The following is a 26,274-nucleotide window of genomic DNA, read 5'->3' as shown; positions in this document are numbered from 1 at the left end:
TTTTTACTTCAAAATAAGGTATGTGCAGTGTGCATAGGAATTTGTTCATAGTTTTTTTTTAAACTATAGTCCGGCCCTCCAACGGTCTGAGGGACAGTGAACTGGCCCCCTGTTTAAAAAGTTTGAGGACCCCTACTCTAAATAGTTATGGTTAATTTATGAAAGCAACAAAAACTAATTTTCTGCCAGGAAACACAACTTTTTTGCCAGTTGTTCTCTATATTTTAAAACTTATTTAAGAAACATTTATTGTATATTGTAGTTATGGGCATATCTAATTCCTTATTGCTAGACTACAGGTTCCTTGAGAGCCAGGTTTATGTTCTCATAATCTTCTGAGCATGGGAAAGAGTTGAAGTTTTGTACATTTTTGCATATTTGTTAATTGTTTCTTTTTTCAAATTATGTTTAGCTTCAAATATTTGGAATCATCATGTTGATGATGGTCTCTGCTAAATCTATATTTTTACTAAAAAAATGTTTAATTCTATTTTGAACAAAACCCCAAAATAAAATTGAACTATGTTATAAGGATTTACTTACGAATATTTCTTCCTTATTTGAGGTTTCTTTAACCCTCTGTAAATCCATGCTATCTCTGTGTCCTTAAAGAGAGAAAAAAGATTACAACAAAAATTTGTTTTTTTCTTATCTAGCCAAATGATGTTATTGACTTAAGTCTATATTAACAAATGATTTGTGTTGTTTTTAAGTAGTTTTGATGGCTTTAGCAGTTTGCTGTAGCTCTTTTGATAAATACTAAAAATATCTGTCAAGAAGCTAGAGAAGATGAGTAGCTTAGTTTATAATAACAGCAAAAGCCAAAGGTCTCCTACAAAAAAAGTTAACATGTGACAGGAAGTGAACTGCTTGAGATATAAAAGGAAAAGGGGAATAAACACTTTTATTATTTTTGATCATTTTTACTATTAATAAAATGTAAAAGTATTATATATAATATATATTACATGTACATATTATAGATAAATACATCATATACATATATAATATATATTATATATACATATTATATAAATACATATCATATACATAGGTATATAAATCTCCATCCTAGCAGCAATATAGTAGTAACAAAAAAGACTAAAATGTGTTTTTAAAATATGAATTGGGATAAATTTCATGTCAGATTTTATGTATGTTTCTGTACATCCACTGAGAACTTCCATGTAGCTAGCAGTAGAGACCAGTATGCTCAATACCTAGATAACTTAAAGAGTTGGGCTTAATTTGCATATTTTACATGGATGTCACATATTCTCTGAACTATTTCTATACATGTTCCATGACTTGGTAAATTTCTAGTCCTGGAATGCTCAAGCAAGTGTTAAAAACAAGGTGACAAAGCCACTTAATGGAAAAATTCAAACCTAAAGAGATAGACTCATTCATACCTTAAAACAGTGGTTCTCAACCTTCCTAATGCCGAGACCCTTTAATACAGTTCCTCATGTTGTGGTGACCCCCAACCATAAAATTATTTTCGTTGCTACTTCATAACTGTCATTTTGCTACTGTTATGAATCATAATGTAAATATCTGGTATGCAGGATGTATTTTCATTGTTACAAATTGAACATAATTAAAGCATAGTGATTAATCACAAAAACAATATGTAATTATATATGTGTTTTCCGATGGTCTTAGGTGACCCCTGTGAAAGGGTCATTCGACCCCCAAAGGGGTCGCGACCCACAGGTTGAGAACCGCTGCCTTAAAATATTCTGGGTATGGCCACAAACAACTTCTCAAGTTGTTTTCTAAGAACTACTTTGTTAAATACTTTGTGGTGAACATACAAATTACAATCTTTAATAATCTAACAGGAAAATTTTTAGAACAGTATATTCTCACAAACATTATGGACCTAACCAGCTCTATAATGCACGCCCTCCTCACCTTTCCCCTCCATATGGCAGACTGTCAACATTTAAATATGCTTAAGTCTCCATCATCATTAAAACTATAAACATATAAACCACAACAGTAGTTATTTCTTTCTCTTACTTTCATTGCCAACCTTTTTGGAGTTGCCCCACCCGTCACTCTCTTTACATTCCCTCCTCCTATTCATACTTTGTTTCACTATACTCATCTGGTTTCTTCCTCCACTAATTCCTCCATTGAAACAGTTTTCACCAAGATCATTAATAAGTTGATCAATGCCTCTCTCCCTCCCTGCTAAAACAATTAAAAACAACATCAAAATATTCTTCAGTGAGGATTAAAAAACAAAAAGGGCCTGGCTAGTGTGGCTCAGTGGTTGAACATTGACCTATGAACCAGAAGGTCATGATTCGATTTCTGGTCAGGGCACATGCCCAGGTCCAGGGCTCAATCCCCAGTAGGGGGTGTGCAGGAGGCAGCTGATCGATGATCCTCTCTAATCATTGATGTTTCTATCTCTCCTTTTTCCTTCCTCTCTGAAATTAATATATTAAAAAAAAAAAAGAATACATCATTCCTGATGGGGGGAGGTAGAAGAGAATAAAGGACAGATAAATGGTGACGGAAGGAGACTCTACTTGGAGTGGTGAACATACTGGTACAATATACAGATGATGTATTATAGAACTGTACACCTTATACCTATACAACTTCATTTACAAATGTCACTCCAATGAATTCCATTAAAAAAAAGAATGATCACCTTATAATATTTCTGCAAACCTGCTAATATTAGTCTAAATTTATTTCAAAATTAAAAATTTAAATAAACGGACGAATTATTCTTTTTTGAAACACTCTCTTCTCTGGGTACATATAAATGGGTTGACTATAAGTAGAGTTCTGGCTTTCATTACTGTCCTGATGTAATTATAAGCAGTGCACCCTTTCACTCTTAGAAATGTACAGGTTTAGATAAAAAATTATATGGTCACCCTACTTATAAGTCAATTCTCTTTTCCAGTTATTTCCAGTCGTCCCTGTACGTCCCTATTATTCCCCAAGTAGCTAACACTTAGGTTCTTTCAATACAAGTTGATCAAATTCAAGAGAAGATCCTCAAATTCAAAAGACAGGGTTCAAAAAAGTTTTCCAAACAATTGTTATCATAGGAAACTGCACCATAGGTATAAATATTTCTCCCATTTCTGTTTTCTTGCAAAAATTTTGGAACCACACTCTATTATTAGATCTATATATACTCCATTTGTCACATGAGTAGTTTTAATTAGCTATTTCTAATTTTTATTTCTAAGGTAATGATTGTAATTACAAAGTACATAATATTGATATACAAACATCACTTTGCCAAACTTACCCACAAATGCTCCAAATTCTATAATATCTCCTTCTGCAGCTTTAGAGCAAACAGTTCCTTGATCTTTGGTTACAGTTTCCAAGTGGCTTTTGCAACTTGGCTGGGACGGTGTACTAACAAAAAGTTTGGTTGGTGGTGATGATAGATGTGGTATACTGTTAGGTGACCTGCCTAACTTATTTTTACTAAATAGTTTTAAGGTTTCTACCCCATGTAGTCTCTGTCGCAGTTCTGGAGGAGAAACAGCACTTTGGAATAAGGCACCACAAGAGGAACCAGCCTCTGGAAAGTTGAATTCTTTTCTCTGGGGTATTAGAGGTAAATCCTGACCCAATAAGTTACATTGGGGATCTTTTTCATCTTTCATAAAAATATTACAAAGAAAAGGATTATTACTTTCAAGACTACTTTGAGGAAGAGAGGAGCTAAGGGTATTTACAACACCCTGCTTTTTCCATACAGAAGGTCTTACGGGACCATCATCAATAAGGTTTTGAGCCAAATGTTTGGAAATGCTCAATTCTCGTGTAATTTCATTGTGAACTTTACTAGCTTCCGAAGCTTTCTGAGCAGTGAGTGTTTTTAATGTATCCACAGTCAGAGCTGAAAGATCTTGCAAATGCCCAATTTGAGAATCTAATGACTGTAATGATCTTTTTATATAGTTGACTCGATCTCCAACTTCTTTCATCTGGATGCACATTTGCTCCACTCTATAAGGGAAAAACAGGCATTTTACAAATGTTGAAAATCAATGTTTTAGAAATTTTTTTGTAACTTCAATAAATTATAATGGTAAAAAAATTTTCACAGGCACTCAAACAAGGTAAGTTATAAATAAGGTATGATTATTTATAGAAAGTATACTTTATATTTAAGAAAGCTCCCGTGCCAATCCCATCATAATTAAATACAAAACTTCCATTACCATTATTATATCTACACGAATACCATATGCTTTCATAATATAGCATAGCTGATAGAAACAAATCACTTAAAATAATAATAGTTTTAATTTTCTCCCACTAGTAAAAACAAAAACCATTTATTCTTCTCTGCCCTCATTAACAAGGATCAAAAATAACATAGGACTGACTTATTGACATACATGAAATATTAGAAGTAAAGAACTGAACTATCTCCCAAAATACAATGTAAAACTATTACTAAACTTACTTGTTTGATAAACATAAATTGAATAATGACCATATGTATAAGAGACATAACTATAAGGATCTATTCTGATATATAATCAATTATAATTAAAGAGCTTCTAAACCTTTCAAAAGTGACACGAATTCTCTCTTCACTCCCAGAATTGAATTTGTCATCTTTTTCATTAAAATACATCTCAACACACTGCTCTTCAAAATCATGAAGTTTCTTTTGATCTTCTTCTGTTAAAAAAAGTTCTATGGAGGGAAAAGAAAAAAATAAATCAATGAAGGCTATCAAGATATCAAACTTTAACTCATGAGTCATGAATTACTCAGAGTTCAAAAGCCTATAAGCATCATTTGCATTTTTTTTCATTTTATAGCTGTATGTCTAAAGCACTAACAAGTATTTCTGTTTCTTTCTTTAGTCACAGTGTGATCTCAGCAGAACAGTTTCAAGTACTTCTGATCTAATGATCTTTCCCCATAAAACACTCTTCCCCAACAATTTCTCAGACCTCTCCCGCACATATCCAGGTAGAGGAATTTAAGAACTGAACTGGTAGAACAGAAAGAGATTGTAAAATTTTAAACAGTTTGATACGGTAATTAGTCCCGTGCAAGTGTACAAAATTTAGTAAAAGTATTGTTTCCAAAGCAGCAAAAATGGTTTGTAGAACTGAAAGTGTTAATGTACACATTACCATTTAAAACAAACTGAGATGCCATATCCAAAAAGAAGTTTAATATTAAGTTCATTTTACAGATGTCATATTTTTCTTAAAGTTCTGTTTTGGAAAATTCAACAAAAGTTTTTACAGTAACATTAATCAATTAAGTCTTTTGAATAAAATTAACACTTAGTCTTTAGGCCCTGGATGGGTGGCTCAGTTGGTTAGAGCACCGTCCTGCATACCAAAAGATTGTGGGTTTGATTCCTAGTCAGGGCACATAACCTATGCTGCAGGTTTGATGCCCCGTCAAGGTGCATACAGGAGGCAACCGATGGATGTTTCTCTTTCAGATGGATGTTTCTTTCTCTCTATCTCCCTATCTCTCTCTCTAAAAATCAAGTAAATATATCCTCTAGTGAGGATTAAAGAAAAAAAACTAATACTTAGCTTATAGGGTATACTGATGAGTGATAAAATGTAAACAGTGGAATAAAAAACAAACAAACATAAACATTGTTTTACTATATTTTACTTACTTGGTCCATCTGAAGTCTTATCTTTTTTTCTTCTTTTACATATGCAGCAAAACAGAGAAGCTATATGGCTAAGAATGATAAGTGGTGGAGGCAGAACTGGTTTCTCATGATAAGTCATAATGAAATGATAACGTTGGTACTTCCATACAATATTGGAAATTGCCTTCACTTGTAAATATACATTGCTTGGATAAAAAAGAATGAAAATTGAACAAACAGCTAATCACATTTTAAATGCTAAAAACTTAATTGTAATTCTGTTCTAAACAAGGATTCGAAAGAGTACCTTACCATAAATAAGACAAAAAGTCAAATGAGGAACCGGAAAAAATACATGCAAGTAGTATAAGGCACAAGGTTTGATATTGTTGAGGATCTTAATTACAAACTCCTCCAAAAATGGGCAAAAAATTATTAAGATGTTAAAATTATATATAACTGACAAAAACATAAGTAAATATTCTATCTTAGTAGCAACAAAATAAGTGCAAATAAAAATAAGATCCTTTTATGTACTATCAAATTAATAACCATTAAAAAAGATAATACCTAATGTTGGCAGATTTGAGGACATGGGCCTATTTTGACTTAAGTAAAAAAAAAAAAGCCCTAAAAATACATATATTGAACAGTTCTACTTTTAGAAAAACATTCTAAGAAAATACTTAAGGACTAATAAGAAATTTAACCACAAAGTCATTTTGGGAACAAAAAATTATAAACAATTGAATTGAGCAATATAACATACTAGCTTGAACAATTATGGTCTATATCATGCAATACCAGATAGCTATTAAAAATAAACAAGAGGGCCCTGGCTGGTGCGGCTCAGTTGGTTAGTGTTGCCCCATGCACTTAAGAGTTGCCAGTTTGATTTCCGGTCAGAGCACATACCCAGATTGTGAGTTCGATCCCTCACTGGGGTGCATATGGGAGGCAATCAATTGATGTTTCTCACATTGATGTTTCTGTCTCTCCCTTCCTCTTTTGAATATCAATTAAACATTATTATTTTATTGTTGTTAATCCTCACCCGAGGATATTTTTCCCATTTATTTTTTAGTGAGAACAGAAGGGAGGGGGAGAGACATAAAAAGAGAAACATCAATGTGAGAGAGACATACTGATTGGTTGTTGAGCCAAACTGGGTAGGGCTATATGAACATTATTTTTGAAAAGAAAAAATAGTTCCTATGTATTCATAAAAAAAATGATAAAAAGATGTACACCAAAATATTGAGAATGGAATTACTGATTAATTTTTTATTTGCTTCTGTTTGTATACTGAATGGGTATTTGACAACTTATTAAAAACCCCAAATAAAGGTTTACATTTATAAAAGAACTGCATGTTGAAAGATATTTAATAAAGTCTCAAATTCAGAACTCACTTAATTTGAAAATGAATGCGTTCTTATTTGTAAATTTCAAAGATAATTTTAGTTTAGGCCTTAATAAAATTTTTAGAATTAAAACTTTATTTCCTTCAAACTGAGTAGAAATGTATGCTAAATGATCTCATTACAATAAGCAACTGAATAAAATTCTTACTTGAAAAATGCAATAAGAAGATTGACCATAATGATATACTGTACAAAGAGGTAGACTGCTTGAAGAAATGGAGTCAACCACGTCCCAGGACCACAGATTTCACGGATAGTAGAATCATTTGCACACACTTTAGAAAGAAAATATGTATATACTTAGTACTTCACCAGTAACTGTTTCTAATGAATATTTATGTTTGTTTGGGTAAAGGAAGTTTTGATTATATACAATTCTGTTTTACAGATTCTAGCAAAAGTTCTGGGCAGGCAGCCACAGGAACACCAACTTACAAGTATTCCAACACAGAAGAATTTTGTGAGGGATATGGATATGTATTCTACCACTCTATACCAAACAAGGAAATATATTTTTGCATTATGTCTAACCTTCAAGGTAGGGGTTAGCCTGAGGAGCATTAAGGAGAATAAAATTCCCAGATTCAGCCACACTATAACATTTCTATAAGAAAAGTAATGGAACCATAAAAGAGTATGGTAAACTCACAGTCCATTTACAAACATAAATATTACTGAGTTTATCTTATTATGTCACAAGAGAGGGTTTAAGGAGTGGTTCAAATGCCTCTCAAATATATAATGATTAGGTTTGAATTCTTTGCTTTCATTATCCCCACCGGAAATGTTTCTGAAGTCAAAATATAGCTGAATACAAAAATGTGAAGAGCTTTAAAACCAGGCATAAAGTTATTTGAGTAAAGTAAAAACAATTTAAGCAGGCAAAGATTAGAAGTAATCATTAATTAGTGATAAATTTTATATCACTCTTAAGAAAGTTTCCAAATCTATTTCCATTTTACTCAGATTAATTTGATGGAGCAAACCCAAGAAAGAGAATGCAGGAGACTAAAAAACTATATCCAATGCTTTATAACAACTAAACTAGAGCCACATTAGAAAGAGTATAATCAATGAAAACCTGGAAAGGAAACTGAACAAGAAGCGATTAAACACAAAATTTGACCAAACTGGCAAAATCTCATTGTTTCAACATCTGATAACAACTGATGACCACGAACTGACCATCCCCTGACCTAGTCACCTATAAATAGGTGGGCAGGGAGCAACACAGGTATGGGGTGAGAGAGCAAGAGAGATCAAGAGGGAGCTAACAAGACAAAGATTCTACAACACAGATGTGGCGGTCAGTAGAAGAACATCTCTGAAAGTTGGCTGCATCACCTATGTTAACAAGTTATTTAAGCCAATTAACTAAAACAATCCAAAAATAAAAATAAAAATTTATCACCTAAATCCACCATGATTGGTCTAAACTAATCAATACAACCCCATCACCACTGCCCTGTTTCAGAGCAATTGAAATTGAAGAGCATTTGAGCCAGTGAGATAAAAGTACAGGTACAATAGGGGCTGCTGGAAAAGGGATTTTCCCCCTAAAGAGTACAATGGAAAACAGTATCTCTTCCTGTTGCTTGTTACATAGTCTCATAATCATAAGGGAAAGTTGTATCAATCAGACACTATGATTACAAAGCCATGGGAGGCAAGAGAACAGATGTCCTTAGCTATGACTTAACAACCCCTTAAGACCATTCTACCTCTAAACTTTGTTATGTGAACTAGTAAATGTCCCTATTATATAAGCCAGTTTAGGCCACACTTTCACAATTTATAACTAAACAAAAATCTCTACAATACTTTTTTTCAATTAATTTTTCTTTTGTTTCTACTGGGATTTAACTAATGTATTATGCGAAGAGTTAGGCTGGTAAGAGTTCGAAAATATGTAATATTACTATAATGCAGTTTCCTACTTTAAACATAAAATAAAAAGTCGAATTTGTAAACATAAATCCTTACCATCAATTTCATATGCGTAAACTTCACCAAAAATCATCCAGTATGGATGAAAAACTATATCTTTAGCAAGAGTCCAAGATGGTGCTTCATGAGGATAAAGTATTGCTTTTCTGGGAACACCAAAACTAAGTAATACAAGAGCCATAATCACTACAATGTAGAACATATTGGCCACCTGTTGAAAAATGAACACTGTTAAAACACATGGAGTTTAAACACAATGACAATATTCATCTTAAAAGTTTCTAGTGTTCTAATAGATAACTAAAATATCTGAGTTTCTTTTTATTCCCAATATTAGCATTGGAAAAAAATCTCATTACTATATAAACCTTAACCAAGGAGATTATGTAAAAAGTAGAGGCCCGGTGCATGACATTCAGTGTGTGTGTGTGTGTGTGTGTGTGTGTGTGTGTGTGTGTGTGTCCCTCAGCCTGGCCTGCACCCTCTCCAATCCGGGAAGCCTTTGGGGATCTGGCCTAAACCGACAGTCAGACATCCCTCTCCCAATCCGGGAATGCTGGCTCCTAACGGCTCACCTGCCTGCCGGCCTGATCGCCCCTAACTGCCTCTGTCTTGGCCCCTGCACCTGGGACCGGGCTTCCCTCCCTCTGGCTGGCCACAGGCACCTGGGACCCGGGTCGGCTTTGCCCGCGCCAGTTGCTGGCGCCCGGGACTGGAGGCAGCTTCACCCAGGCCAGCCGCAGCCACAGGCACTGGGCACTATTCGGAGGCTCGCCTGGGCCAGCCGCAGGTGCCCAGGACTGTGGGCAGCTTCACCTGGGCCGGCTGCAGCCGCCCAGAATCCCTGGCAGCTTCGCCTGTGCCCAGCTTTGTCAGGAAGGACGTCCGGAAGACATCCAGACTAATTAGCATATTACTTTTTATTAGTATAGGTTGATCTGTGAAGCTAGGCAAGTCATGGACATATTTTATATAATGAACTGTATCAGATTTCTGGTTCTAATTGGAGTCTATCTAGAGTAAAGGTCTAGACCAGTGGTCGGAAACTCATTCGTCAACAGAGCCAAATATCAACAGTACAACGATGGAAATTTCTTTTGATTCAGTGAGACCCTCGAGGTTATGAAAAAGGACAAACTAGAAACTAAGCATACACTGACTGAAATAAAGAATATTATACAGAGATCCAACAGCAGACTAGGGGATCGCAAGAATCAAGTCAAAGATTTGAAATACGAAGCAGCAAAAACAACCAACCCGAAAAACAAAAAGAAAAAAGAATCCAAAAATATGAAGATAGTGTAAGGAGCCTCTGGGACAACTTCAAGCGTACCAACATCCGAATTATGGGGGTGTCAGAAGAAGAGAGAGAGCAAGATATTGAAAACCTATTTGAAGAAATAATGACAGAAAACTTCCCCTACCTGGTGAAAGAAATAGACTTACAAGTCCAGGAAGCACAGAGAACCACAAACAAAAGGAATCCAAAGAGGACCACACCAATACACATCATAATTAAAATGCCAAGAGCAAAAGACAAGGAGAGAATCTTAAAAGCAGCAAGAGAAAAACAGTTAGTTACCTAGAAGAGAGTACCCATAAGATTGTCAGTTGATTTCTCAACAGAAACTATGCAGGCCAGAAGGGAGTGGCAAGAAATATTCAAAGTGATGAATACCAAGAATCTACAACCAAGATTACTTTACCCAGCAAAGCTATCATTCAGAATTGAAGGTTAGATAAAGAGCTTCACAGATAAGAAAAAGCTAAAGGAGTTCATCACCACCAAACCAGTATTATATGAAATGCTGAAAGGTATCCTTTAAGAAGAGGAAGAAGAAGAAAAAGGTAAAGATAAAAATTATGAACAACAAATACACATCTATCAACAAGTGAATCTAAAAATCAAGTGAATAAATAATCTGATGAACAGAATAAACTGGTGAATAGGATAGAATCAGGGGCATAGAAAGGGAGTGGACTGACAATTCTCGGGGGGAAAGTGGTGTGGGGGGTGCGGGAAGAAACTGGAAAAAATTGTACACCTATGGATGAGGACAGTGGGGGGGCGGTAAGGGCAGAGGGTGGGGTGGGAACAGAGTGGAGGGGAGCTATTGGGGGGAAAAAGAGGAACAACTGTAATAATCTGAACAATAAAGATTTAATTAATAATAATAAAAAATTTCTTTTGAGAGCCACATTTTTTAAACTTAAAACTATATAGGTAGGTACATTGTTATTAACTTAATTAGGGTACTCCTAAGCTGGCCTTTGCTAAAAACGTCCTCAATCTGATTGAGGTACGTTCGCTGAGGTCGACCCCTTCCAACTCTCCCATCCACACTCGTCTTGTATACTTGTTTCAGATAGACAAGTATGGATGGGAGAGTTGGAAGGGGTCGACCGCAGCGAATGTACCTCAAAACAATGTACCTCCACCGTGCTGCGTGCTGCGTATCCTGCGGCCTGCCTAGCTGCATCTCCTGTCGACCGACCGACACCCCCCACTTCTTCTAACGCCACTTCTTCAAAATAGACTCGCCCAGGCTGAAAACCGACTTCTGCGCATGGGCCACGAACTTTCAATCGCACTGTATGTGCGCGCGTGCACGTGGTATTTTGTGAAAGAGCCACACTCAAGGGGCCAAAGAGACGCATGTGGCTCTCGAGCCGCAGTTTGCCGACCACTGGTCTAGACACATGGACAGATTCAGAGAATCAATTTCCATAAGTGCTCTTTTCAAAAACTGCTGTTTCTATACTGAAAGTGCAGACTCTCTTTTCTACTCCTGTCCTTTGCCCACTTCACCAAAAGGAAAAAAAAAAAGCAAGCATACTCATTCCGACTGAACTCTAGCATGGTGCCTTGTCCTGGGCTATAACAACCTCGTAAGAACTAAAACAAAACTACAGACTGAATTATCCATATGGATGTTGAAAAAATAAATGATACCAATATCTGGCTAACAATTCTGCTGGAAAGTTAGGTAGTTTGCAATATCAACAAATTAAAAAAGAGACGAATTGAACTATATCACCTAATAAGTAACTGAAAAATAATTATTATTAAATCACAATGTGAATTTTGGCATCATTACTCAGAATTCAAAGAATTAAATCTACACTAATAAAAGGGTAATATGCTAATTAGACTGGATGTCTTCCAGACGTCCTTCCGGACAAAGCCACAGTGGTGGGGGTCAAGGCAGAGGTGGTTAGGGGGATCAGGCCGGCAGGGGAGAGCAGCTAGGGGTGACCAGGCAGGCAGGCAGGTGAGTGGTTAGGAGCCAGCGGTCCCGGATTGTGAGAGGGATGTCCGACTGCTGGTTTAGACCCAATCGGATATCCCCTGAGGGGTCCCGGATTGGAGAGGGTGCAGGCCAGGCTGAGGGACCTCCCGGGCCGCTAGTACTATAATGAAACTTCAATTTCTCTCTACATATTGAGGTGCACAGTGCTTAGCATTTACATTAAAGAAGTAAATGTTGTCTCATTCTAGCAATACGCAATATTTACCACAAATAATCACCTACTGAGGGAAGCACCATACTGATCAAGAGACTATATTTACAATAAATCTTCAGTTTAATCTATTGTGAAGCAACAATTATTGCAATACATCAACCTAAAAATTATTATAACATTTTCCTATATTTTTAAAAATAAATATATAGTAAGAGTAAAAATGGAACCAAAAAAACATGAAAGCTAAAGAGGACAATAACTCTAGATTAAAAGGAGTAATTATAAAATATTTATAATCATTTGATCCTTCATCTTTAAAATTGTTAGATTTGTCAATAAGTATCCTTTTTAATAGTCTGTGACTTGCAATCAAAGAGTCCTAATACCCTCCAAGATTCTGTTTTCTTATTTGTAAAACAGTGAGAGGATAACTGAGAGAATGCATGTTCTCAATGATCAAAATATTGAGATAAAAGATATTAAAAGGCAAATAATTCATCAAAACATTACTCATGGTATTTGATATACTTTGAGATCCAAACATTCATCTGTAGTATTTTTTTTGGAAAGTCCAAGTCTAAATTCAAAAAACCCAAATCTGTACTGAACTACCATAAAATTATTCACGGTCTATGCTTATCTTTCATAGAGATCTCTACATTTCATAACTTTTACTTTTAAAAAAAGTCTTTATTGTTGAGAGTATTACAGATGGCCCCTTACCCCCCTACCCCCATTGCTTCCTCCACCTGGTTCCCACCCCACCCCAGGCCTCACCACCCTAGTGTCTGTGTTAATCTCTTTGGTTATAGATCTTTGGTTAATCTCTTCCAACACCCCTCCACCCTGCCACCTGCTATTCAAAAATCTGTCCCATGTTTCCATGCCTCTCGTTCTATTTTATTCATCAGTTTATTTTGTTCATTAGATTTCTTCATTTTTTAGATTCAATTGTTGATAGATACATATTTATTGCCATTTTATTGTTCATATTTTTTATGTTTCTTCTTCCTCTTCTTAAAGAACACCCTTCAACATTTCATCTAATACTGGTTTGGTGGTGATGAACTCCTTTAGCGTTTCTTGTCTGTGAAGCTCTTCATCTAAAGACCTTCAATTCTAAATTGTAGCTTTGCTGGGTAATCTTGGTTGTAGGTCCTTGCTACTCATCACTTTGAATATTTCTTGCCACTCCCTTCTGGCCTGCAAAGTTGAGAAATCAGCTGACAGTCGTATGGGTGCTCCCTTGTAGGTAACTAACTGCTTTTCTTTTGCTGTTTTTAAGATTCTCTTTGTCTTTAAACCTTGGCATTTTAATTATGATGTGTCTTGGTGTGGGCCTCTTTGGGTTCCTCTTGTTTGAGACTCTGCCCTTCCTAGACTTGTAAGTCTATTTATTTCACCAGGTAGGGGAAGTTTTCTGTCATTATTTCTTCAAATAGGTTTTCAATATTTAAGTTATCAATGCTCTCTTCTTCTCTGGAACCTCAATAATGTGAATGTTGGTATGCTTGAAGTTTTCCCAGAGGCTCCTTACACTATCTTTTTCTTTTTGCTCTTCTGATTGGGTGTTTTTTGCTTCCTCATATTCCAAATTGTTCACTTGAGTCTCAGAATCCTGTAAATTACTGAATCCCTGTAAATTATTCTTGATTACTGCTATGTCATTCTTCATAGTTACTGTATCTTTTTTCATGCTGTTGAGTATCTTTGCTATTATTCTGAACTCTATGTCTGAGAAATTTCTTACCTCCATTTAATTTAGTTCTTCTGGAGACTTCTCTTGTTCTTTCCTTTGGGGTTTTTTGTCTCCCATTTTGGCTGCCTGTTTGGTTTAGGTGTGTGCTAAGCCTCCCTACCTCTAGTGCCAGACAGTATCAGATGCTGTTTCTGACTGGCCTTGAGTACCCTGTTTGAAGCAATCAGCAATTCACAGCTTGTGGCTCCCTTCGCTGGGCCTCAGTGCCTTTGGGAATGACCAAGATGTGCACCAAGATCTGCTTTTCCTAGCCCTGGGCCCAGAATTATATCAGGCAAAGTCTCAAAGCCTCCAGAGACCCGCCTCTGCCTGCAGTCTGATTGTAATGTCTTGATTTGGCTCAGGTTATTGACCACAGGGTGGGGCAATGGCTTCTGCCTGCAGGCTGATTGTCATTCTAAGACACCTAATGGGCCTCAGAAACTCCACAGGGTGGGCAACTGCCTCCTCCCCAGGCTAAAACCACCTGAATAGCAAAGGTCTTCTGCAGAAACATGTTCTTGGCAGTGAGAAAATGACTCAGCAAAGGAAACTGAGGTGTCTGCCTTCTGAGCTCTAAACCCAGAGCCCCCAACCCTGGCTTCTGCTCACACAGCTTCAGTCCACTCTGCTGTCCCTCTGCTGGAGCACAAGGTGAGTGGCTGCATATAAATTTTGTGCGTTGGGCCTTCAAGAGGGTATCTGCATTTCCAGCTGTCTCTCCCTTGAAGATAGCAACCCTGCTGCTTTTCATAGCCAGATGTTATATGGGCACCTTTCTCAGTTCTGGTGTTCTGGGTTGGGGAGCCCAGTTTGGGGTTTAGAACCCCACAGCTGAGATATCCCTCCTGAACTTCAGCTGCTATCTGTGGGAGCCTGGCCAGTCCTTTTACCCCTCCAGACTTCCTACCAGCAATCCAGTTTGTGGTCTCCACTTCCCGTCTTCGATTATCAAGGTTCTCTTCAGGTGACTTTTCAGGGTGGCGTTTTTGTATTTTAGTTGTAATTCCAGTTTGGTCCTAGGAGAGTGTCAGTGTAGTTTCCAGTTACTCCGCTGCCATTTTGGAATCTCTCTGTTTTGGAGACTGGAAGTCCAAGATCAGTGTGCCAGCATGATTGGTTACGGGCACTCTTCTGGGTCACAGACTTCATGCTGTGTCCTCACATGGTGAAAGGGCCATAACTTTTTTTTTTAATAGCAAAAGGTGGAAATTTATTGAAAAACAAGCACAGACTCCCACATGGGGAGGGGGAAAGAGTCCCCACCATAACTTTTTACATAAAGTCTATCTGACAATCTTCAATATACTTGATCTAAATTTAATTAACTAAAAATATTTGAATATTCTATTCTAAGTTGAGAATTTCTAGTTGGAGTAAACGGAAAACATTTACTGTTTACTGTATAATTTTCATTAGTATGAGCTCTACTAAAAATGTCTACTGTGAGAAAGATTTTTTCCATTTTAATCTCTTATATCTTCGAGTTTTCAAAACTATTTTCTCTGATAACAAATTCCCTGCTCAGGAAAAATTCCTACCTGTTTTCTAAATTATTTTCAAATATCATAGTCTTTGTGAAAGCCTTCATGACAGAATTTGCTACTAGCTCTACAGTGTTCACACTACAGGTTACCGTATCTTTCTCTACTGGCTGATGGAAGGTGGATCTAAAGATCATGGATAAAGAAAAAAAATGAAGCATATATTCAAGCTCCCTATAACTGAGATGGAAAAATTGGTGGGAGTGTTGGGAGTATATTAGAGGCAAGATTTGGAAAGATACCCAGATAGCTCCCCTTACTCTTAGCTTCCTCTACTTTTCCCACCTCCATCTTTTATGGCTTTCCACTTCTGTGCTTCCTACACCTCCCATTTACTGTACATTACCACTGAATTAACCCAATAGCATTACGTCACTAAATAATCTGGCAATCAGAGCTGGAGCCCCTTACATATTAAATATTAGGCTAAAACCAATTCTTTCCCTAAAGACTTAATTCCCCGATGTTTCCTGGAAATACTTTATGAACAGCAAATGAATGAATAAGTACTCCTTTGTGTGATAGAGTAAACCAGTAATTCTGATTTTTTGTTGTTGTTAATCCTCACCTGAGGATTTTTTTTTTCATTGAATCCTAGAGAGAGTGGAAGGGAGGGAGGAAGGGAGAGGGGAAGTGGGGGAGAGAGCAAGAGAGAGGTTGCCTTCTTCACTTGCCCAACAAGGGTTAGGATCCAACCTGCAACCCAGGTACATGCCTTGACTGGGAATTGAACCCAAACCCCTTGGGTACGTGGGCCAATGCTCTAACCACTGACCAATAACAGCCAGGGCATAAACCAGCAATTCTTTTCAAAAAACGTTTTTATTGATTTTTAGAGAGAGGGGAAAGAGGGAAACACTGATGAGATGATGAGAGCATCAATCAGCTGCCTTCTACATGCACACACCACTGGGGATTGTGCCTGTAACCCAGGCATGTGCCCTGATCAGGAATTGAACCAGCTACCTCTTAGTTTCTGGGTTGACACTCAACCACTGAGCAACACTGGCCAGACATAGACCAGTAATTCTTAAGTGGGGAGAATAGGACATTATCCTGGAGAAAAATGTAGTATGAAAAAGCAAATATAATAATAAAACTTTATATTTAGAAAATTTAAAAATCTTGTTTTCATTATGTAAAGTAATGCTGATAATCCTGTGAGCTAGTCTAGTTACTCGGAAGGTAAATTTAATTTAGAAACAAGATTAAGAAAAAGGGTTTCAGAAACTCTAGAAATAGATTTTTATATTTAACTAGAGGCCCGGTGAATGAAATTTGTGCATGAGTAGGGTCCCTAGGTCTGACCAGTGATCAGGGCCGATCTGCAGGGCAACCGGTGGGACGATCGGGGGGCCCCCAGACACCCGCCTTAGCTGGCCTGGGGCCTGTGGGCAGCTCCTGCATTGAGCATCTGCCCCCTGTTGGTCAGTGCACATCATAACGACTGGTCATTCTGCCATTTGGTCAACTTGCATATTAAGCTTTTATTATATAGGATAAAAGGAGGCAGATATTTAAAAAGAATTGAGAAACAGCATAAATATAGGCCCATTTTGATAAAACTATTATATACATTTATTTGTGTGAAGTTTGACACAAATAAACACATGTATTCATGAAGGGTGGAAAGGTATACATATATCAAACTGTTAATAGTGGAATAGAGTTTGCATTTTTTACCACTGAAAACTGAAAATATTTATGGTAGTAGGCCCAATACATTTTAGATTGTTCAGTTCAGTGTATAAAGAACTGCACATTAGCCCTGGGTAGGTGTTTCAGTTGTTTGGAACATTGTCCTATAACACAAAAATGGTTGCAGGTTTGAACCCGGGTCGGGGCAATGTGTACAGGAGGCACTCAATCAATGTGTATTTTTTTCTCTCGCTCCACCCCTCTCTCTTCCTCCCTCCCCCCGTCTCTAAAAATCAATAAAAACATACTCTGGTAAGGATAACAAAAACAAACAAACAAAAGAATTGCACATTAAACCTAACATCTACATTTAAGAAAAAACAAAAACTGCCAGATGGTTATGCCTATGGGAAAGAGCAAAAAATTGGGCATACCACATCAGGAAATGATTAGATGATCTGGATGTAACTTTTTAAAAAAAAAATTTTTTATTGATTTCAGAGAGGAAGGGAGAGGGAGAGAAAGATAGAAACATCAATGATGAGAGAGAATCATTGATCGGCTGCCTCCTGCACGCCCCCTACTGGGGATCAAGCCCGCAACCCAGGCATGTGCCCTTGACTGGAATCGAACCCAGGACCCTTCAGTCTGCAGGCCGACACTCAATCCATTGAGCCAAACCGTGTAGGGCTGGATGTAACTTTTAATACTAGCCTGGATCCATAAAGACAGGAGGAAAGAGGTAACTAAAGACATAAACTATAATAGTATTTGTCCAGCTGGCATTATCTTGCAAAGTACATTAATAATGGGACAAGACGCCCTGACCGGTTTGGCTGAGTGGATAGAGCGTCAGCCTGCGGAGTGAAAGGTCCTGGGTTCAATTCCAGTCAAGGGCATGCACCTTGGTTGCGAGCACATCCCCAGTGGGGGGTGTGCAGGAGGCAGCTGATCAATGTTTCTCTCTCATCGATGTTTCGAACTCTCTCTCCCTTCAAAAAAAAAATAATGGGACAAGATCATGTGGTAGGTTAGAGCTGAGAATGAGAAACAATTGTGAGACATTTTTTTGGACTGCCTCACTTGTTGAAAATCATCATAATGAACAAGCTGACTAGTTGCTTTCAACACCCATACATTGAAAAGTTACTCCAAAATGATAAGGAAAGACAAAGAAATGTCAATTTTTTCCTTTCACGGAAAAGAAGTCAAGTGGGGGCAAAGGATAGCACTCTTTGATGTTTTCCCCTGTATTTTCCTCCCCGAAAGTCCCAGTTTTTAGTGTTCTATATAATTCAGGCTATACCCTGCCTATTCAATTTGACTGCTAACTACTCCTTATCTTATATAATAAAAGCATAGTATGCAAATTGTCTCCTCGACCACGAGTTCTACCAGGGGGCAGGGCCAGTCGGGGGAAAGGAGGGAGGCCCTGGCAGCACTAGGGACCCTATCAGTGCGTGAATTTCATACACTGCGCCTCTAGTAATAAAAGAAGCTCCAGTCATGATATTCTTTTTTACTCATATCTTCTCTTAAGCTTTCAAAGAATACTTCACATCCCATTAGTTTATTAAATGCCTCCACAGATTAATCTCTTTCCATGAATCCCTATATTCCCTACCCACCAATTTAATCAATAGGCCTCATTGATAGCTTACTAACATTTCATGATTTTCTAAAATACTTTAAGTGGGACAGGCTCCTCAAGCTAGATCACACAATTATTAAAAACAACTACAGGACTGGTAAAGTCAAAAAAGAGAGACATGGTTTCACAAAGTTCAGAGGCAATATCCTAATACTTACTGCATTTCTTAGGTATCAGTGAGAATATAAGAAACATTAAAAACTACTTGGTAATAATTAGTTTAAATTTATAATTTCATATAAGAAAAAATTTTAAGGATCAACCTATTAAAATAAATGTTAAGCATTTTTATGCTTTGTCTTTTTTCTATTTTAAATGGCTTTATCCATCCAACCAACAACTACGTATTATGGAGAACCTACTATGTGACAGACACTGTGATAAGTTGCAGAGATATAAAGGCGACCAAAATGAGATCAAGTTTATAGCCTAGAGCAGCGGTTCTCAACCTGTGGGTCGCGACCATCAAAAAACACATTTAGCATATCAGATATTTACATTACGATTCATAACAGTAGCAAAATTACAGTTATGAAGTAGCAACGAAAATAATTTTATGGTTGGGGATCACCAAAACATGAGGAACTGTATTAAAGGGTTGCGGCATTATGAAGGTTGAGAATCACTGGCCTAGAAGAAAGTATAAATAACCCAGTAAGATTAGGATTTAAAATACAGTTAGACATTAATGTTCTGAAGGAAAGAAACAAGGGTCCCATAAAACTATACAGCAAATAAACTTGATCCAGCTGTAAGAAATCAAAAAAGCTCCCCTGGAAAAAAAAATCATTTTGCAGCTGAGAACTGAAGTATAAACCTAAGTTAATTAGTCAAAAAGGCTAAGGGCATGAGTATAGATGAGGGTGATCACTCCAGGTAGAAAGAACATGAGCTATGGTTCTCTGATAGGGGCTATGTTAAAGAACATATAGGAAGACATGTTTGAATAGAGCACAGATAGAAAGAAAAGCAAACTGGGTAGGACTTAAGAGTTTCACTAAGAACATTGATCTCTAAGAGCAATGCAAGCCCTGACCGGTTTGGCTCAGTGGATAGAGCGTCAGCCTGCGGACTGAAGGGTCCCAGGTTTGATTCCGGTCAAGGGCATGTACCTTGGTTGCGGGCACATCCCCAGTAGGGGGTGTGCAGGAGGCAGCTGATCGATGTTTCTCTCTCATCGATGTTTCTAACTCTCTATCCTTCTCCCTTCCTCTCTGTAAAAAATCAATAAAATATACTTTAAAAAAAAAAGAGCAATGCAAAACCATTAGATTTTTTTAAAAAGGGAAGTGACACATTCAGATTTATATTTTGAAACAATTACTCCAGCTATAATGTAGATTGAAGATAAACCAGAGTGGTTGTGAATAAACAGATTACTAGACTGCTGAAGGTACAAGAAGATGATAGATTGGCTTAGGGCAGGGATGGATAGCATCTGGCCCATGGACCACATAGGCCCGAAAAATTATTTGGTCTGGTCCTGCCAAGAAATTAGAAGTTAATTAAACATCTGACCATATTTTTAAGCAGGCGAATTTTTAAGTTGATAATTTTGTATGGCCCATGAACGATGTCATAAATATCCAGAAAAAAGGTTCCCCACCCCTGGTTTAGGGTAACAACAGTAAGGATAAAAAGAAATTCAGATAGGAAATAACAAATTCTTGTCTTTCATTCCAATTTCAAATATTCCATAGCAAATAGCATTTAAAAACTAAAGCATTTCAAAATAAATGTGTTTCCCACCCCTTCAACAATATACATAAAAATATTCTCTTCAGCCCTAACCAGTTTGCTCAGTGGCTAGAACGCCGGCCTGCGGACTGAAAGGTCCCAGGTTCGATTCCGGTCTAAGGGCATGTACCTTGTTTGTGGGCAGGAGGCAGCTGATCTATGTTTCTCTCTCATCGATGTTTCTAACTCTCTATCCCTCTCCCTTCCTCTCTGTAAAAAAATCAATAAAATATATTTAAAACAAATATATTCTCTTCAAAAGTTAATACCCTTAGGAATGGTTGATTTGGAGTACAAAGCAAATACACATGAAATAACATTCTCTGGTTCAAGTAAAGCTATGTTAACGTTTTTATGATTTTAAGAAACAATATTGATAAACTGATATGATTATCAGATACCTCTCAACTTACCATTTTTCCAATCATCATTACATAAGGTCCTGCCTGTTGATTTACAGCTAGAAAATCTAGCAAACGCACATACCAAAATATTATGTTAAGACAGTAAATTAATCTTCCAGCCACAAAAACATGATTTTTATATCCTTCCTCAAAGTTCCATTTTGCTCCATATCTTAGTCCAAATCCAATGAAGAAAGAAATTATGGCAATTGTATCACTGATATTGAAGTAATCACTAAACCACACTTTAATCTTCTGGCTTATTTTTCCAGCTTCAGACATAAAGATCTAAAGGTTAAAAAAAAAGTTTAATCAGTTTCTTCCTATTAAAAAATATAACAACATTCATTTATAACATTACAGTAGATTTTTACATATCTTTTGGTATTTCAAAGTATTTTTTATTTTCTTGGCTTTTGATGATGCATATGATCACCAAAACAATTCAGTAAGATATCAGAGACAGATACTTCTTATCCTAATTTTGTATATAGAAAAAACCCCCACATAAAACAACCACCACAAATGACTTGCTCGATTAAATAAGATGCTGAAAATCTTGGACTGGACCATAGTTTTCTAAATTGGAATGTGAGATGCTTTTGAAAAGTTGTTTTGTATTTCAATGAAATAACACTAGGATAGCCTGGTAAGATGTCTCAAAGGCGCTTTATTTACAGAAAGTAAACAACTCTCTGGTTTTAAGTAGCTGTACTTATTTCTTTCCTGAATATAAAAATTTAAAAAAATTTTGTGTGAAATGGTAACACATTTACATCTTCAAAATCATAAAGTAAATACTGAAAAGTCTCCCTTCCACTTTTCTGCCTTAGCCAGTTAAGTCCTTTCTCCATTAGAGACAACTACTTTTATTACAGGCATAGCTCAGTTCATTGTACTTTGCTTTACTGGCTTTAAAGGTGTTGCCTGTTTCACAAATTGAGGGCAAGACCCTTCACCAGTAAAAAGATTATGACTCGTTTCAGTGACAGACCTGCTTTATTAGAGTGGGCTGGAATCATATCTCTAAGGTATGCCTGTACTATATAATGAACCCTTGTAGAAATGTTTTATATATGTACTGGTACTAGAGGCCCGGTGCACGAATTCATGCAACAGTGGGGTCCCTTGGCCTGGCCTGCGGGATCGGGCAGAAACCGGCTCTCTGACATCCCCCAAGGGGTCCTGAATTGTGAGAGGGCGCAGGGCAGGCCGAGGGACCCCACTGGAGCATGATTGGAACCGGGGAGGGATGCAGGAGGTTGGCCAGGTGGGGAGGGACCGCAGGAGGGCTCCAGGGTGTGTCCGGCCCATCTCACTCAGTCCCGATTGGCTGGACCCCAGCAGCAAGCTAACCTACCAGTTGGAGCGTCTGCTCCCTGGTGGTCAGTGCACGTCATAGCGATTGGTTGACTGTCTGCCCCCTCGTGGTCAGTGCACATCATAGCGAGTGGTTGAGTGGCCTTAGCATATCATTAGCATATTATGCTTTGATTGGTTGAACGGCCAACCAAACACTTAGCATATTAAGCTTTTATTACATAGGATATTTAGAAGAATTCTTTGAAACTTGCTTTTATTATTTAACAACCTAATTTCTTCAAACAAGTTGGTAAAACAACAGATTTATAAACATATGAATCATAATACCTAGAGAAATTTAAAATGCATAGTAAGCTATTTAATAAGATAAATTCCTATGATACCCAAGTGGTAGAGCAGTACAATGCCTTTTATTTATTTTTGCAATTTCATGTATTCTCTAAATGTAAGCAGAGACATAAAATAATTCAGAAATTATTAAGTAAATGTGTTATAAAACAACTTATGTAGTTACGAGTTTGAATTGAAAGTACAAAAGCATTTTCCCTCCATATGAGGATATTAAAAATTTACAATTAAAATTTAAAACTTTTATAGACATAGGATCTAAATCTGTATGACAATTCAATGGGCAATAGAGTACAATTAAGAGGGCAGTGCAAAATAAGAACCTATATCTAACTTATATACCTATATATAACCTATATATATAACTGGCTATACGTATAATTAATTCTTTTTGAAGAGTGGCAGAGAGAGTATATATATATGTTCAGGAAATATGTAAGCAAAAACAGGTTATGTTCCTGAGATAAATCATTGTCTGTAATTTGTGGCAAACAACACACTGACCTCTATTCTTTTATAAGTAACTAGTGCCTCGGTGCACTGATTCATGCACATTGAAAGGAAATTAATTAGAAGGTGGCTGGTGAGGTGGGACTTCGCAAGATCGGCCAGACACACCCTGGAGCCAACCTCCCACCATCCCTCCCCAACTGGCCACACCTGGGGCTGCACCGCAGCTCGAAGGGTGTCTGCGGAGTGAGCGGGTTCCCTCTGGCAGGTGGAGTCCCTTGGGCTGGCCTGTGGGGATCGGGCCAAAATTGGCTCTCTGACATTCCCCAAGGGGTCGCAGATTGCAAGAGGGTGGTTCTCAGGTGAAGCACCCTGGAATCGGGCTCCCTCCTCTCTGGTTCCGGGGTGGGTCATCTGAGAACCACTGTATAGGTCAGTGCACGTCATACGTACCAGCCAGTCGGACAGTCACTTAGCCTTTTATATATATAGATTTTTTAAATTTATTGATTTTGAGAGAGAGAAACATCAATTTGTTCTTCCACTTAGTTATATTCATTGGTTGATTCTTGCCTTGATGGGAGATTGAATCCACAACCTTGGTGTATGGGGACAATGCTCTAACCAACTGAGTGACCCAGCCAGGGTAGGATCTCTATTCTTTTGTCATGATTTTTATAATAGCAAAAATAAACATGGTCCACTATAAAGTCACTCACCTATAAAGTCATCACTTAAATTATCATACACATACCCATATACATTCCCAAAACAAAACAAAAGATTCTCCATATATACAGTAAGTTACTGGTAGGAAAAACTAAAGACATACCGCACGGACTTTCTCAATAGCATAGGTAAAAATATAAGCAATAACAATCCATTCTTGAACTGAAGGTAATTGTTCCATTTGTACAAGAACCACAAATGTATAAAGCATCAGAAATCCTAAGTAAGCCAACTAATAAAAAAGAAAATACAAGATATGAATAAAATTAATTACAAAATAAATATTTTACTCTGAAAATTTTCAATACACAAAAAAAGAGACTAAATGAACTCTTGTGAACTACCTCCCAGCTTTAATCATTAAAATAGTTTTAGAAGTAATTCTTCAGTGCAGACATTGCATTTATTAATCAAAATATAAATGATCTTCAAAGTATGTGTTGTTCTAAAACTTAGTTGGCTTTTTAGTACTTCCCATTGGATAGTGGTTCTCAACCTGTGGGTTGCGACCCCTTTGGGGGTCGAACGACCCTTTCACAGGAGTCACCTAAGATCATCGGAAAACACATATATAATTACATATTGTTTTTGTGATTAATCACTATGCTTTAATTATGTTCAATTTGTAATAATGAAAATACATCCTGCATATCAGATATTTACATTATGATTCATAACAGTAGCAAAATTACAGTTATGAAGTAGCAATGAAAATAATTTTATGGTTGGGGATCACCACCACATGAGGAACTGTATTAAAGGGTCGCGGCATTAGGAAGGTTAAGAACCACTGCCATAGGAAGAATTTTATAATACCAAGGTTTATGTTCTCAGCTTAGCCTACATAATTCCATTTAACTTATAATATACCTAAAGCATCATAATATATTAAATTTACTAAAGAACTTCACCATCATCATCAAGAAATACATACCAGGTGTACCGGTTAATAATGGCGGATTTTGTAATCAAAGAAAACACGATAACTTCAAGAGAAACAGCAAAAGTGCTTTATTCAAAGTAATGTCCAACGCTAGCTACACATTTGCCCCATCTTTCATGTATTTTGTGGATACCGTTCCAATAGAACTTTTCTTGTTTTGAGGCAAACCATTCAGGGATCCAATTTTCCACTACTTCGTATGTTTTGAAGTGCTGCTCAGAAAGTGAGTGTGCCATCGATCGGAACAAATGGTAACCTGAAGGAGCAAGGTCTGGTGAATACGGCAGGTGGGTTAATACTTCCCAGGCAAGATCTTTTAGTGTGTCTTTAACTGGTTTTGAAGTGTGTGATGGTGCGTCATCATGAAGCAAAATTACTTTGCCGTGTCTTCTGGCACATTCTGGTTGTTTCACGATCAAAGCATGGTTCAAATTGATTATTTGTTGTCGGTAGCAATCAGTATTAACAGTTTCACCTGGTTTTAGAAGCTCATAATACACCACACCTTCCTGATCCCACCAAACGCAGAGCAGTGTTTCCTTTCCAAAGCCATTTGGCCTTGCAGTCAATGTTGATGGTTGACCTGGATCAACCCATGATTCTGTGCATTTGGGATTCTCAAAATAAATCCACTTTTCATCGCCAGTCACAATTCGATGCAAAAAAGACTTTCTTTCGTGCCGTTGAAACAACATTTTACTGATGACTTTTCCGTTTTCCATGTCTTTCGTTCAGCTGATGTGGCACCCATTTTCCTTCCTTTAAAATCTTTCCCATTGCTTGTAAATGATCAGAAATTGTTTGCTGAGCAACGTTTAATCTTTCTGCAAGTTGTTTTTGAATTTGACATGCACCTTCATCCAATAATGCTTGTAATTGTTGGTCTTCAAACTTTATTGGTTGACCTGGACGTTCTTTGTCTTTCACACGGAAATCACTTTTAAAGCGTTTAAACCAGCGTTGACAAGTATCTTGAGATGGAGCATGTTCACCATAAGCTTCCTGAAGTATACGATAACTTTCAGCAGCACTTTTCTTCAAAATAAAGTAATGAATTAAAACTTCCCGCAAATGCTTTTTTTTTTGGCATGAAATTTGACATTTTTAAGTGTAAAAATATCTATGGTATTAACATCTCCAGAAAATTTGACATATAAAGTTTTGAAGCTTGCTGTCAATACAACAAAATAGCATACATATCAAATCACATATATATCAACATGTATGTAATTCCACTATTGAAAAAAATCCGCATTATTAACCAGTACACCTGGTACTGCCTGCTTCTTCCCTCCACAAACAAC

At 37.1% G+C, this 26,274-nt stretch overlaps 1 protein-coding gene across 10 annotated transcripts in view; it reads right to left on the bottom strand.

The window, feature by feature from the left end:
• Positions 1-26,274, bottom strand: part of TRPM7 (transient receptor potential cation channel subfamily M member 7) — a 120,608-nt gene that overhangs the window by 26,546 nt on the left and 67,788 nt on the right. For 9 of the 10 annotated variants that reach the window (XM_023751657.1, XM_023751649.1, XM_023751654.1 and 6 more), the window contains 8 exons: positions 24,131-24,259; positions 21,187-21,465; positions 9,037-9,211; positions 7,202-7,328; positions 5,651-5,835; positions 4,563-4,695; positions 3,284-3,996; positions 544-605 (listed from right to left, as the gene is read on the bottom strand). In XM_023751657.1, coding sequence (XP_023607425.1) covers positions 544-605; positions 3,284-3,996; positions 4,563-4,695; positions 5,651-5,835; positions 7,202-7,328; positions 9,037-9,211; positions 21,187-21,465; positions 24,131-24,259 — 1,803 coding nt within the window. The remainder of the gene's footprint in view (positions 1-543; positions 606-3,283; positions 3,997-4,562; positions 4,696-5,650; positions 5,836-7,201; positions 7,329-9,036; positions 9,212-21,186; positions 21,466-24,130; positions 24,260-26,274) is intronic. The other variant, XM_023751653.1, reaches the window with a different exon arrangement.

The sequence above is a fragment of the Myotis lucifugus genome, unplaced genomic scaffold (assembly GCF_000147115.1).
Source record: "Myotis lucifugus unplaced genomic scaffold, Myoluc2.0 scaffold_23, whole genome shotgun sequence".
NCBI classification, from domain to species: Eukaryota; Metazoa; Chordata; class Mammalia; order Chiroptera; family Vespertilionidae; genus Myotis; species Myotis lucifugus.
The sequence above is the reverse complement of the archived record's forward strand: the minus strand, read 5'-3'. Positions and strand labels throughout refer to the sequence as shown.